The sequence below is a fragment of the Tursiops truncatus genome, chromosome 5 (assembly GCF_011762595.2).
Source record: "Tursiops truncatus isolate mTurTru1 chromosome 5, mTurTru1.mat.Y, whole genome shotgun sequence".
NCBI lineage: Eukaryota > Metazoa > Chordata > Mammalia > Artiodactyla > Delphinidae > Tursiops > Tursiops truncatus.
In genome coordinates, this window is record NC_047038.1 from 108212194 (window position 1) to 108228611 (window position 16418).

General features: G+C 34.2%; 1 protein-coding gene across 4 annotated transcripts in view; it reads left to right on the plus strand.

Annotated features, from left to right (window-relative positions):
* LRBA (LPS responsive beige-like anchor protein) overlaps positions 1-16418 on the plus strand; it is a 727902-nt gene that overhangs the window by 263903 nt on the left and 447581 nt on the right. For all 4 annotated transcript variants that reach the window (XM_033857307.2, XM_033857309.2, XM_033857305.2 and 1 more), the window contains exon 36: positions 8721-8829. In XM_033857307.2, coding sequence (XP_033713198.1) covers positions 8721-8829 — 109 coding nt within the window. The remainder of the gene's footprint in view (positions 1-8720; positions 8830-16418) is intronic.

The following is a 16418-nucleotide window of genomic DNA, read 5'->3' on the forward strand; positions in this document are numbered from 1 at the left end:
ATTCGTATTTAAAGCTGGAGAGGACCTCAGAGTGTTCTCTTCCTCTCCAACTAAAATATAAGGAAAGTTCATCTCCAGTGCTTAGCATCTTTATAGCATAGTAGGTATTGAATAGATATTTGACAGTGATTCAAAAGGCAGAGGGAATCGTGCACAAAAATGTTAATAGATCAGAGTAAATACTCAGAAAACTTATTCAGTTATACTGTGTATGAAATGGTTAAGGCTTGATATTTTAGGAAATTGAGAGCATAAATTAAATCTGGAAATATTACGGAGGAGATATTGGCAGTATTTGTTGATTGATTAGGGACCTGGAGGAAGGTGGTAGCGAAGAGGGAGGGACTAGAATAACTTTGAGGTTGCTTGTTTGGGGACTGAGAGGCTGGTGTGCCAGTGACTAATCAATTCAATTAATATTAGAGTGCTGTGAGGCAGTATATTGATGTTAAATTCACGATGTGGTTTTTGGTCTCTAGAGAGTAACTAAAGCACAAACCAATATTTCACATCTACACTATGAAAGCAGTTGCTTTCTCTATCTGTAGAGTCATAGGAAGTTATTCATTAGCAGGTTTTAAAATTGCACTAGGGATTGTTTTTATCTATAATGCCTGAATGTGTACTGTTTACCCTAATGATGTTACCCAAAAATCATAGATAGGACATTGCATTAACTTCTAAAGTGACTGGGAGACAGTTTGGGGTTAATGGAGAGGGTCTGACAGACCTGGAATCAAATTATAAGTAGTGTATATGAACTTAATAGAGATATGGAAAAAGTGGTAGAAGAGCAGGAAGCCTTTTTATTTTCCTTAGGGATTTTCTCTTTTCCTTTCTTTTAATTATTGCTTGTTGTAAAACTTAGAACAATAGGGAAATATGAGGAGGAAGACATATAGCCTAACTTTCTAGAGAAGGGGATGGAACGCTTTTTTTTGTAAAGGGCCAGATAGTAAGTATTTTAGACTTTGCAGGCCATATGGTCTCTGTCACTACTACTCAATTTTAGTATTATAATGTGATAACAGCCATAGATAATAGTTATTAAACAGATGGGCATGGCATGGCATGGAATGGGTTTGTTCCAATAAAACATTATTAACAAAAATGGTTGGCAGGCCAGATTGGCTCACATGCCATAATTCTAGTAATTCTGACCTTATTCTCAATGACTGGAAATTTGGTATATTCCCTTTCATATTTTTCCCAAACTCATATTGTACATAATATTCTTCAAAATATTTTCCACTTAATAATATATTGTGGAAAAACTTGTGTTGTTAATTCAGAAGAATCTATCTCATTATATGATTGTATATTTTGGCTCTTTCAGTTTTTCACTCTTATTAAGTGTTATAGGGAACTTCCTTGTACACACACACATCTTTCTGCACTTGTGAGAACATATTCATATAGCAGGTTACTAGGAGTGTAACGATTGCTTTGTATCAAAGTCTATGCACACTTAATTTATACATATTTTTTAAATTAATATTTATTGGAGTATCCAGTAGTTGATTTACAATGTTGTGTTACTTTCAAGTGTACAGCAAAGTGAATCAGTTATACATATACATATATCCACTCATTTTAGATTCTTTTCCCATATAGGTCATTATAGGGTATTGAGTAGAGATACTGCTCAATACTCTGCTACACAGTAGGTTCTTACTAGGTATCTATTTTATGTATAGTAGTGTGTATATGTCAATCCCAATCTCCCCATTAATCCCTCCCCACTCCTCTTGGTTTGTTTTCTACATCTGTGTTAATTTATATTTTTGAGAAAAATGTTGCTACAGGGACTTACCTGGTGGCACAGTGGTTAAGAATCCACCTGCCAATGCAGGGGACATGGGTTTGAGCCCTGGTCTGGGAAGATCCCACATGCCACGGAGCAACTAAGGCCGTGCACCACAACCACTGAGCCTGTGCTCTAGAGCTTGCGAGCCACAACTGCTGAGCCCACGCACCACAACTACTGAAGCCTGCACGCTTAGACCCGTGCTCCACAGCAAGAGAAACCACTGCAATGAGAAGCCTGCACACCGCAACGAAGAGTAGCCCCAGCTCGCTGCAATTAGAGAAAGCCTGTGTGCAGCAACGAAGACCCAGTGCAGCCATAAATGAATAAAGAAATAAATTTATTTATTTATTTTTAAAAAGTTGCTACAAAGAGATGCAAGAACCCCATGGAATGTCTGTAGACATGCCATTGTTGATGACTGTTGGGTCTAACTTTTATAGGTGGGCCTTATCTAATTGCAGGTTAGCTACTCTTGCTATTGACATAAAGAACATAATCGTAGCCCTGCCCATTCTATCTCTCCAGTTCCTTTAAAGAAGGGAGTTTAGAAGACTTTTACATAACATATTCCAGAAGACTCCATTTCTATAAAATGAATCGTTCTGTTGGTATTTGTGGTAGGTGAATGGTATTATGGAAGCATTTACCAGGAATGAGTCAATCGTTTATATATTCAGGGTATTTTTTTGCAATGTTTAAAAGTGTATGATCATTACTAGCGTTCAGTATGAATCATTATATGGAGAGGTCTGTAGTATCACCAAAGTTAATCACCTGTTAAACTGTTGACTTCTATTACCATAAATTAGTTAAAAAACATTTTTTTATAGAGAAGATTTTTTAAAATATTAATTTTATTAGCACTTATTTTTGGCTGCGTTGGGTCTTCGTTGCTGTGTGCAGGCAAGCGGGGGCTACTCTTCGTTGGGGTGCGCCAGCTTCTCATTGCAGTGGCTTCTCTTGTTGCGGAGCTCTAGGTGTGCGGCCTTCAGTATTTGTGGTACATGGGCTTAGCTGCTCCGCGGCGTGTGGGATCCTCCTGGACCAGGGCTCAAACCCGTGTCCCCTGCATTTGCAGGTGGATTCCCAACCACTGCGCCCGTCACCAGGGAGGCCCCCCAAAATATTTTTTTATACAAGATGATTCATATGGTATATATTCTTTGGTGTGCCTTTGCTTAACACTGTTAGTGAAATTAACTTTCTTGTGCATAAAAGTAGTTGTTTCTTTTTAGTGTATTATTATATGAATATTCCACCATTTAGAAAATTCATTTTATTCTTAATGGGCATTTGGGTAGTTGCTAGTGTTTGGCTGTTATAAATAAAGTTGCTGTAAACATTCTGTTAAGTATATTTTGTGATTGTGAGAGTCCTAGTAGTTTCATATCCTTGCCAAATTTTGATACTAGAGTCTTTTTTTTTTTTAATATAGTGATTCTGGTGGGGTGTAGTATATTTTTTATGGTTTTAATTTGTATCTCCCTGATGATTAGTAATCCTGAACACCTCAACACCTTTTCATGAATTTATTTGCCATTTGGAAATCTTTTGTGACGTGCTTATTTGTGTATTTGGTTGTTTTTATTTATTGTGATTATTGCCTTTTCTTTATTTCTAAGATTTTCTTATGTATTTCAGATATAATTTCCTTGTTGACTATAAGTATTCCAAATCTCCCTTACTAAAGTTTGGTTTTTAATTCTCTTAATGTTGGCTTTCATAAGCATAAATCGTTAATTTTATCAATTTTCTTCTTTATGGTATGTGTACTTTATATTTTGTTAAAGAAATCTTTATTTTAACCTAAGTCATGAAGATACTCTCTTATGTAATCTTCTTCTAGAAGTGTTTAGGTCTTGTCTATGATCCAATTAGAATTGATCTGTTTGTATGGTTTGAGATAGTAGTCAAGATTAATTTTGTCCATATGAACGTCAGTTGATTGATGCAGGACCAGTTCTTGAAATACTCCATCTTCCTCTTATTTCAGTAAATATGGAATCTGGTGAAAAATATAATATATATATTTGTATATTAAATATTTATATTAAAATATATTTCCATATTAAATATTTATATATAACATTTATATAATTATTTATATATTAAATATGTATATATTTGTTTCTGCATTCTTTTCTGTTTCGTTGGTCTGTTCATCTGTCTTTGCTCCGATACCACATTGTTTTAATTACTGTATCTTTATAATAAATCCTAATATTTGATAGTGTAAGTCCTCTATTAGGATTATGATTATTATTCCTCCTCTTTTCCCTTCTTCAAGAGTGTCTCAGATATTCTTTGTTCTTTACATTTTCCTATAACTTGTAGAATAAAGTTGCCAAATTACACAGAAAGACCTGCTAAGATTGGGATTGGGATTCATTATGATGCCAAAAACTTGGCCTCTGTGCACTGGAACCAAATCGAATCTCAGTGACAGAATTTTGGGTGAAGTAGAAAAGAATAGCTTTATTGCTTTGCCAGGCAAAGGGGGACACAGTGGGCTCCTGCCCTCGAAAACTGTGTGTCCCAATCTGGGCAGGGTCACTGATAAGATCAGGGTGTGCGCAGGCCCCTTTAATCTGGTCTCTGGTAATTTCTTGATGAGCTTCTCTGGTTTCTTTAATCTGGCCACTGGTGCTCTTCTCTGGAATGAAGAATGCCGACATCTTCCCTTTGTTGGGGGTTTTAGTTCTATAAAGAGCACAAAAGATATTGTTCTGTATATCACTTGAGGCAGAATCAGGACCCTGCCCCAAAGCTGCACTCTTGTTTTTCGGCAGCTCCTCCCTCGTATCTGCATCCTCTCCCTTCCCTGATTAGCAACTGCTTGAATCTCCCCTTTGGAACTTAGGGAAGGCCATGGAGGCTGGAGTGTGTTCCCTACAAACAAGGAATGGGGACACAGGAAGGCTTCTGTACCCAGGAGCGCCAAAGGGTCCTGCTTGGTTTCACTATGAAACTTTACTATATCTGTTGGAAGATTTTTAATCACAGTTTCAATTTCATTACTTGTGATTGGTCTGTTCATATTTTCTGTTTCTTCCTGGTTCAGTGTTGGAAGGTTATACCTTTCTAAGAATTTGTCCATTTCTTCTAGGTTGTCCATTTTATTGGTATATAGTTGCTTGTACTAGTCTCTTATGATGCTTTGTATTTCTACGGTGTCTGTTGTAACTTCTTTTTTTCCATTTCTAATTTTATTGATTTGAGTCCTCCACTTTTTTTTTTTTTTTTTTTTTTTGAGGTACGCGGGCCTCTCACTGTTGTGGCCTCTCCCGTTGCGGAGCACAGGCTCCGGACGCACAGGCCCAGCGGCCATGGCTCACGGGCCCAGCCGCTCCACGGCATGTGGGATCTTCCTGGACCGGGGCACGAACCCGTGTCCCCTGCATCAGCAGGCGGACTCTCAACCACTGCACTACCAGGGAAGCCCCTCTCCACTCTTTTTCTTGATGAATCTGGCTAAAGGTTTATCAATTTTGTTTATCTTCTCAAAGAACTGACTTTTAGTTTTATTGATCTTTGCTGTTGTTTTTTTTTTGTTTGTTTCTATTTCATTTATTTCTGCTCTGATCTTTATGATTTCTTTCCTTCTACTAACTTTGGGTTTTGTTTGTTCTTTCTCTAGTTCCTTTAGGTGTAAGTTTAGATTGTTTATCTGAGATTTGTGTTGTTTCTTGAGGTAAGATTGTATTGCTATAAATTTCCCTCTTAGAACTGCTTTTACTGCATCCCATAGGTTTTGGGTCATTGTATTCTCATTGTCATTCGGTTCTAGGTATTTTTTGATTTCCTGTTTGATTTCTTCAGTGATCTCTTGGTTATTTAGTGGCGTATTGTTTAGCCTCCATGTGTTTGTGTTTTTTACAGTTTTTTCTCTGTAATTTATTTCTAGTCTCCTAGTGTTGTGGTCAGAAAAGATGCTTGATATGATTTTAATTTTCTTAAATTTACCAAAACTTGATTTGTGACCCAAGATGTGATCTATTCTGCAGAATGTTCCGTGTACACTTGACAAGAAAATATAATCTGCTGTTTTCAGGTGGAATGTCCTATAAATATTAATTAAAACTATCTGGTCTATTGTGTCATTTAAAGCTTGTGTTTCCTTATTTTCTGTTTGCATGATCTGTCCATTGGTGTAAGTGAGGTGTTAAAGTCCCCCACTATTATAATATTACTGTTGATTTCCTCTTTTATAGCTGTTAGCAGTTGCCTTATGTATTGAGGTGCTTCTCTGTTTGGTGCATATATATTTATAATTGTTGTATCTTCTTCTTGGATTGATCCCTTGATCATTATGTAGTGTCCTTCCTTGTCTCTTGTAACATTCGTTATCTTAAAGTCTATTTTATCTGATACGAGTATTGCTACTCCAGCTTTCGTTTGATTTCCATTAGCATGGCATATCTTTTTCTATCCCCTCACTTTCAGTCTGTGTCTGTCTCTAGGTCTGAACTGTGTCTCTTGTAGACAGCATACAGGTGGGTCTTATTTTTGTATCCATTCAGCGAGCTTGTGCCTTTTGGTTGGAGCATTTAATCCAGTCACATTTAAGGAATTATATGTATGTTCCTGTTACCATTTTCTTAACTGTTTTGGGTTTGTTTTTGTAGGTCCTTTTTTTCTCTTGTGTTTCCCACTTAGAGAAGTTCCTTTAACATTTGTTGTAGAGCTGGTTTCATGGTTCTGAATTCTCTTAGCTTTTGCTTGTCTGTAAAGCTTTTGATTTCTCCATCAAATCTGAATGAGATCCTTGCTGGGTAGAGTATTCTTGGTTGTAGGTTCTTCCCTTTCATCACTTTAAATATATCGCACCACTCCCTTCTGGCTTGCAGAGTTTCTGCTGAGAAATTAGCTGTTAACCTTATGGGAGTTCCCTTGTATGTTATTTTTCCCTTGTTGCTTTCAATAATTTTTCTTTGTCTTTAATTTTTGCCCATTTGATTACTGTGTGTCTCGGCATGTTTCTCCTTGGGGTTATCCTGCCTTGGACTCTCTGCACTTCCTGGACTTGGGTGGCTATTTCCTTTCCCATGTTAGGGAAGTTTTCGACTATAATCTCTTCATATATTTTCTCGGGTCCGTTCTCTCTCTCTTCTCATTCTGGGACCCTAAAATGCGAATGTTGGTGCATTTACTGTTGACCCAGAGGTCTCTTAGGCTGTCTTCATTTCTTTTCATTCTTTTTTCGTTATTCTGTTCCACAGCAGTGATTTACAGCATTCTGTCTTCCAGGTCACTTATCCATTCTCCTGCCTCAGTGATTCTGTTATTGATTCCTTCTAGTATATTTTTCATTTAGTTTATTGTATTGTTCATCTCTGTTTGTTTGTTCTTTAATTCTTCTAGGTCTTTGTTAAACATTTCTTGCATCTTCTTGATCTTTGCCTCCATTCTTTTTCTGAGGTCCTGGATCATCTTCACTATCATTCTGAATTCTTTTTCTGGAAGGTTGCCTATCTCCACTTCATTTAGTTGTTTTCTGGGGTTTTATATTGTTCCTTCATCTGGACATGGTCCTCTGCCTTTTCATTTTGTGCATCTTTCTGTGATTGTGGTTTTTGTTCCACAGGCTGCAGGATTGTTAGCTCTTCTTGCCTCTGCTGTCTGCCCTTTGATGGATGAGGCTATCGAAACTTTACTATCTTGATTTTCTGTGAGTTGGCTTCTGTTTGGTTTTCATTCACTTGGTGTTGTCTCTTATTTTACCTGTTCACTGGTGATTTTTTAAAAAATATTTTATTGGAGTATAGTTGATTTACAATGTTGTGTTAGTTCCTGCTGTACAGCAAAGTGAATCAGTTATACATATACATATAGCCACTCTTTTTTAGATTCTTTTCCCATATAGGTCATTACAGAGTATTGAGTAGAGTTCCCTGTGCTATACATTAGATACTTATTAGTTATTCATTTTATTATATAGCAGCATGTATATGTCACATTCATTTGTGATTAAATGTTGGACATTGTATTTAATAATGCAGGAAATTGTATTTAACAGTCTCTACATGATGGTATCTTCCTGTAGAGAGGATTTCCTTTTGAGTTTTGATTAACAGTTAAATTAGGTGCCAATTATGTTAATTTAAGACTGAGCTGATTCAAAGGTGGAATTTTTAAAATCTTTGTGAGAGTTGCCTTATTTACAGTTTGCCTACTCCTATCTTGCAGCCCTTCTAGGTCTTCTTAAAGCCCAGGGTTTTACAATGAGTCTACAGCACTGTTCTTTATGTTTTTTTTTTTTTTCTTCTCACCATATGAGATTCTGAAAATTTTGTTTAGTTATTTGGCTGCCAGTTAATCTACGTGCAAATTCCATAACGTTGTTTGAGGGTCTGTTTTCATGTTTTTGAGAACTGTTGTCTGTTTCCTGGGGTATAGTTGGACTCCTTTTGTAAGCCTTGGTAAACTACTAGGATTCCTCTACCTTGACAGGTTATAAAATTCAGTTTTTGTCTCTCAGCTCTATAAGACTTATAACAGCTCTGTTTAGCTTCTCTATTCCCGCCTGTGAGTAGCAAATGCGTCAATGGGAAAGGTCATGCTGAACATCTTCTCTAGGATCCTGGCTGTTTAAATCTTGGCTACCTTGGAAACGCTCCAATACCTTAAAAAAGATTAAAAGATAAATTTAATCTAGCATTTTCAGTTGCTTTTCTTGGATAGTTAGTTTGATAAAAGCGAATCTGCTGTTGCCAGAAGGATAACTTTTTGCTGTTGTGTTCTTCAATTATTTAGTGTAAAATAATGGTCCTTCATTTGGTATGATGTCAGAAAAGGGGAGTAAATGTTCTCTGCTCTCCCAAGTAATAAAATACACCACCTTTGAGCAATGAATAATCATATATGTCGTGTGTATACATATATTTATTTGATGATGTTTATCTCTTTATAGGTTGCTTAGCCAAACCATGAAGGATCATCTAGTAAGAGTAGCGAATGAAGCTGAATTTATCCTGAGCAGGCAGCGAGCAGAGGATGTTCACAGACATGCGGAATTTGAGGTAGGTTAAACCTAGGAGTGGTGTGAGGAAGGTACCATTTTAAAATGTTAGTCATGGGAAACTGTAGGTAAAATGGCAGCATGGTCTTAGCAAACATGTATTATCAAAAAATTAAAAATAAATTTGTGAGAGAATCATGGGGATTCTAGGCAGATAGTGCAAGACTCTGTAGCCTTGGCTTTGATAGTTTTCCAATAAAGTAAATAGTGAAGGATTTTTGCCCTCTCTAGGCATGACAGAACAATTAACTGGAAATGAAAACCCCTATGGTAGATGAGATCCTTTAGGTTTCTAGAGAGAAGCTGAACAAGCGGCATGAAGTTTCTTTAACCTTGAGGTGGTAGCCGAGGAAATGAGGGAGAATACAGCTTTCTTCTTGGATCCTCACAGGGGCGACCAAGTGAAAGACCCATCCTGGGCCAGTGCTTGTCTCAGCAGTTGCTTCTGAACATCTGTAACAAACGTGAATTCATAGAGGAAATTAATGGTGTTATAGCTGTATAAGTTACAAAAATTCACACTTAAGGTGAACTAGAAGCATTTCACAGGAACTTTTGTTAAAAATTTGGAAAAAAAAATTAAAAAGCACCATCTGGGTTCTTTCTAATATATTAAGAGTGGATAATTCACATGTTGCTGATATTTCTCTGGTACATTAAAAATGATGATAACCTCTCCCAGTTCATTTTATACACCCTTCATAGTATGAAAAAAGATACTGGAAAAATAAAACTGTAGAAGACAAATTTCAGTTAACAATATAGGCACAAAATTCTAACTAAAACTTTAACCAACATAATCCAACAATGTAATGAAAGAACTATACAATTGACTCTTGAACAACAGAGGTTTGAACTGGGGGGTCCACTTATCAGCCAGTATTTTTAATTTTTTAATTTTTATTTTTTTTACGGTACGGGGGCCTCTCACTGTTGTGGCCTCTCCCGTTGCGGAGCACAGGCTCCGGACGCGCAGGCTTAGCGGCTGTGGCTCACAGGCCCAGCCGCTCCGCGGCATGTGGGATCTTCCCGGACCGGGGCACAAACCCGCGTCCCCTGCATCGGCAGGCAGACTCTCAACACTGCGCCACCAGGGAAGCCCATCAGCCAGTATTTTTTGATAGTAAATACTAGAGTACCACAGAGTCTGCGGTTGGTCGAAATTACAGATGTGGAGGAACCTTGTATATGGAAGGCTGACTATAAATTATATGTGTATTAACCTCCATGTTTTTCAAGGGTTAGCTGTATAGTGTAGACTGCTTATAATTAATTTATGGATGCTAAAGATGATTTGATATTAAGATATCTACCTATAAAATAAATTATATCACCAAATTAAAAATAGGAAAATCATGCGAATATATCAATAAATGTAGAAAAATGCATAGTACAAATTTTAGTATCCAGCTCTAATGAAACTGAGAAAAAATCATGTATATCAGAAAACAATCTAAATATGATAATGACTATTTACTATTATTTAAAATGTTTCAAGCCGTTTCTATTAAAATCAGGAAAAAAGAGTGATTGATATCTTCTATTAACATTAACGAAGTTTTTTAATGTTTTTGCAAGATATTGTTAATATAATTGGTAGATAAAGAAGATGTAATATTACTTTCAGATTGTTCATGCTATGATCTAGGAAAATCTAAGAGATTCTTGAATATTTTTCTACAAGAATTAATAGGGACTTTAGTAAGATTATTGGATATAAGATAAATATGCAGACAAATTAATAGATTATCTTTTGAGTAGCAAGCAGTAGCCAGCTAAGAATGGAAATCAGAAATGTATACAGTTAGGACAAAAGTACTATTTTGGGTTGAATTCTCTAAGAAATGTACAGACACTGTAACAAAAGTATAAAATCTCATTAATACAATACAAAATATAAACTGCTGGAGAATCATTCCATGCTGGGTAGTGTAACTTGCTCTGTGTGTGTAAGAGAGAGAGACAGAAACAGAGACATAGAATTCTTCTTTTATTTTGAAATAATTTGAGACTTATAGGAGAGTAATGAGTAGTACAAGAACTACTCTTCAACACTCTCCTAGATTCTGTAGTTGTTAAAAGTTTAACACATTTGCTTCTCTCCTGTTTTTCTTTGTTTTTCTGAATTTGAGAATAAGTTGAAGCCATGATACCCTTTTACCCCTAATTACTTAAGTGAGAATTTCCTGTGCCCATTCTCTGTTTTAATCTTGTACAGTTATCAAATCAGAAAATTTTCACTGGTGCAATGCTATTATTTAAATATAGACCTTTTTCATATTTTTCCAAATGTCTTCATAATGTTCTTTATAGTCAAAAAGAGAAAATACTACTGCCCCAAAAGATGTCAGTTTTTCTCAAATTAATATGTAAATTCAATACAGTAAAATTAGCATATCATTCCATTAGAATAACAGTGGAGTATTTGAAATTTAAATATACCTTTAAAAATATCTAAATATCAAAATCTTCCACAAAATATATTTGGATCTGCAAATATCCAGTTAATGCGGGAAAAGAAATGCATTAGTGTAGCCCTAAGATTTATGAAATAAAAATATTGAGGATGTACTTGATTTCCCAGATAAACAATACTAATTAAAACAATACTATAAAGACAATATATATAAAAAATCTTCCAGATAGAGTAAGGATATAGGATGAAAGATGACATAGTAAGTATTTTAGAAACAGATTTCGAAAACTGTAAAAGTGGCACTGAGGCATATGAGAGAATTTTGAAACCAAGACAGGCCACTTAGAAAGTATAAAAAGTAAGCGTCTGTTACTACATATAATATTAAGCTGAGGAAACATACCATCAACAACATGGAAAGACATAATGGAACATGGAAAGACTGATAAATTAATATGTTTACTATATTAATAATTCTCATGAAATAAGTGAAAAATTGACCCAACAGGCAAATATTCAGAGGACAAGAATAGGGATTTCACAGAAGAATATAAGTTACCAGTAGCATTTAGAATGGTACTCAAATGATTGAATATTTACACAAATATTTAGGGAAATGTAAATTAGAGAAATTATGATATAACTTCTCTGTTCTCAGGTTGAGAGAAGGAAAGAATGATAGCTAGTACTGTTGAAGGAGATAGGGGAGATGAGATGGGCAATGGTGTTGTCTTATATTTTTAGTGGAAATGTACATTTTTGTGTTATGGGAAGGCAATATGTTCATATGTATTTTAATAATAATTATATAGGCATGTGCACACACACCCATTTACTCAATAACCCTATTCTGTGAATATATCTTTAAGAAAAAGTAATAGTATATAAGCATAGATATGTAAACCTGCTTTGTATGTAAATTTAATAAAATAAAAACAACAATGGAAAAACAAGAAAATGTTTCTTTAACAAAAGAACCATCATTTTCTCAATGAACAGGATGTTAATAAATTATCAAAAAATGAAGAGCTTGATTTTTTTTAATAAGAGCTTTATTCATATCTTTGTTTTTTAAATTGCATACTTTAATCCACAACCTGCTATGAAAGTTGAAGGTATTAGTCCTCTCATAATTCTTTTTCATTTTTGTCTCTTCAACTTCTAATTTTTAAAGTTATATTTTATTTTTCATATTGTCTAAATATGTAACACTCATTTATTCTAACCACAATTCTGATAGTACTTGAGTGTTTGTAATATATTTAAGTGAATTCATTACTCCATCCCCTCTTTTATTAGTCATAATAATTTCTTAATTTCCCCCAGGTTCTTTCTTTGGACTCAATTCTTTTTTTTTTTTTCCCAGAAAGAAAAGTAGGAGAAACATTTATTTTACCATTTATTATGCTCTGTTTAAATTTGACTGAAAAAAATATACATATAGAAATGTACACATATCAGTAGTGTGCAGTTCAATGAATTTTCACAAACTGACCACACCTGGGTAATCAGTCCCCAGATTAAGAAATAAAATATTACCAGCAATTTAGAGCCCCCTTCTAGGCTATAACCTTTTAAGGACCACTACTATCCTGTCTTCCAACACCATAAATGAATTTGTATTTTATATAAATGTAATAATACAATATATATTCTTTTGTGCCATCATTTTTTCACTCAGCATTGAGTTTTATGTTATTATGTTACGCTATTAGATTGTTCCCTCTTATTCCTATAGTATTCCACTGTGTGAATATTGACTCAATTCTTAATTGGCTAGGTTTCATCTCCTCCCCTTCCCCCAACAAAGGGTTCATGTGTGCTGTAAATTTAAAATTCTTTCATGTTTAAGAATATTTGCCAGCTGTCATTATATCTGAATGACATCCTGATGGATTGAATATTCTTGGCTAACCCTTGCTTTCCTTTAGAACTTTATAGACATTGCTTCATTGTATTTTGGCTTTGAACATTGCTTTCAGAGAAGTTTGAGGCCAGCCTGATATTTTCCCTTAGTTGATAATTTGTTTGTTTTCTGTCTGAGATTTATTTGTCCATGGAGTTGATTTCTTAACAGGAATATGACTTAATATTGAGCATTATTTATCAAAAGTTCCTGGAACATAGTTTTTTTGTTAATAATCTGCAAATTCAGATTTTTCCTTCAGTTCTTAGTAATTTCTATAAATTAAACTGTGAACTATCTTTTGCATTTTATTTTCTTTTTCTTAGTGACACATAAATCTATGTTAGATATGTCTGTCTTTCATATCTATTAGTTATTTCTTAATTGCTTTACTTTCTTTGATCTCCAGTCATGAGTAAAGTTTTTAATGTTTTATTTTCTCTGTCTGTGGTTTGCCTATAATGATTGTTTTGTTCTTCATTTTGTTTATTTAGATCTTCAGCCTGTCTACCTTTTTCTCTTATCTTGACTTTTTTTTGTGTGTGTTTTTTTGAGTTATAGTTTTATGTTGTTTTTTAGAAGAAAATAATCACGAGGAATTTCATTTTTTTGTTATATATTCTTTGTCTTTTGTATAGAATCTTCCAGTTTTATTTAAATATTTTATTTGTTTTTTATTTATTCATTGATTGGCAATTTATGTTTGCATAACTACTGTTTGACTTAGACAGACAGAATATCTTGGTGACTCCTTCCCTTCTCACTGTCTCTAAAGCTAAAGCTAATTTTTTCTGTCACTGAGCTACACTTTGATGTTTGAAATTTGATTTTTGCCCAGTTTTGTTTGCCTATCATGAAAAGAGGGAGAGAGATCTTTGACCTAGGTGAGGAGGCCTTCGTAGCACACCTAAGTCTTGCTTTCTTTTACAAGATTTCATTAAGTATTTTCTACCAAGTTCATTCCATCTTATTAGAAACTATGGACAATTCTCATCAGGGAAAAATGTGCTTAGGCTGTGAATCATTATCTGTTATTTCAGAGAGTACTCTGGAGGCTACTGCCCTGGGAAGTCAGCCCTATTTTTCACTTCCTTGTTTCACCAATTTTTGCACTGTAGATTTTTCTAGCATCTTCAATAAAAGGAAACAAGAGAGAACAGTAGTTATTTGGTTTGTGTCTCTCCATATATGAAGGCATTAAGAAAAATTACCAGAATGTTTTTAGTTTACCAACATTGCTTCGGGGACATGGTTAGGAACTGAGCTTACTGCAACCTTAGTTCTAATACCAGTATGTTTAATTTCCCCAAGGTAACCAGTTTTTTAATGTTTGGTAGTTTATGTTATGTTTCTTTTATTTTAGTTATTTTTGTTAGGATTTTATTGGTTGTTCAATATTTTTGTTTTTGCTAATTTGTTTAGGATTTGAAGGAAGAAAAAACTTTTAAATTGCCATTTCAGCCTAACATCCTAACCTGGAACGTATTCCTTACTGTCCTTTCTAATTGGTTATGGAGAAGTTCCTTTGTAACTCTGGGTTGAGATTGCAGTTCATTCTTTTAAGTTTTAGTGATCATGGTGCTGGTGATATATGTGTTCTTATATGAATGAATTGAGAGAATGAGGAAGGAGAAAACATGTGGAATTGAAAAGAGGAAAAATACTTCTAAAACAGTGTGCAATACAAGAAATTAAATTGATCTGACCCAAATGGTACATACATTTGCAATTTAGATAAGGGATAATAGTGACAATTGTAGCTTATATTTCATGAGTCCTTATGTTGGCTCAGAAACTGTCATGGGTGCTTTATAAGTTTTAACTAATTTAATTCTTACAATAAACCTCTGAAGTAGTACTGTTATTGTCTCTCATTTTATAAATGAGAAAACGGCATAAAGAGGAAATAACCCAGAATTAACAACTGGAATCCAGATCTAGGCAGTTTATCTCTTAATCACTAATCTGTGTATTTGTTTCACATTGTATTAGATTTCCATAGAATGTGTGAATAGGATTTAATCCTGGCATATACAACAGCTGTATTCTAAGCTAATTTAATTTTACACTTTCTACTATAGTTTTTCATTTTAATCTTTATAATCTTGCTATGAGATTTATAATATTTATAGTAATATTCTAAAGCATGATTATAAAATATCTAAATAGAAACAAATATTTACGAACTGATTTTATCGTTACTTGAATTTTTAGTGGAGAAAATGTATTTGTTTCACATGAGAGTCAATTTTAAGAGAGCAAACATATTTTTAATATTTTCATAGAAATAGAATTCCATTTATTTATACCACAGAACCCCAATTGATTGAGGCATGTTCATGTTTAATATATTTCTAACTACATTGGTCTTAAATCTTAAATAATACTCTACAAGATGAAACATATTTTTTCCTAGACAGCTTATATTCTAAAGGTTATCTATATTCAGCCTTGAATTCATGTTGTGCATTCTTAAATAATATATTTGAACTTTTGCTACTGCTAGTTACTTCCTCCTGCAAAAAAGAGATGTCATGTATTTAATATACCATTTGTGGTTGTAAAGTAGCTGACTTGTTTCATTTATTATCAAGGGATTGATGACAGTGTAGATCTGAAATGCACATCTCTTTAGTTCATTACATGATTATCACTGGAGTGGGATATCCTTGACATCTTCTGCTTTTGATTTATGTAGATGGTCCTTGAATGTCATGACATCATTGATTGGGTGCACATCTTAACTTTATTATTTAATCCTACAGCTGTAAACAGAATGTTTATTAAAAAACTATGTTGTGCAAAACACTATATCCTGTCTTGTAAGTGTAGTGTACGTGTGGGTGTACACAACTCATGACAATCTTTTGTTAAAAAGTTGTCTATCAAAGTTTAGTTTATTTAAACTGATGTGTTATATCTGTAAAACGTGATCAGGATTATCATTTAATAGCTTTCTTTTTAGGAATCTGTGTAAGTTAAAGTCCATTTCAGTAAGAATGTCTTAATGCGCTTTTGTCTGATGTTGCTTTGAATTTTATCTATTATAGAGTAGAACTCAATTCTTATTAGCTTCAATGGAATGGTAAAGTAGGTGGCAGGTCAGCTTAGTTGAAGTAATAAAAACAGTCTTTTTTATGAAATAAAAGGGCATAAAAGCGCTTGATCAATTATTAATATAGCAATCATAGATTTTTCTTTTAGTTGAAGGATTTCAAATATTTTTTCAAACACAATATTTTAGCAAACACAATATTCTTCAATAAAG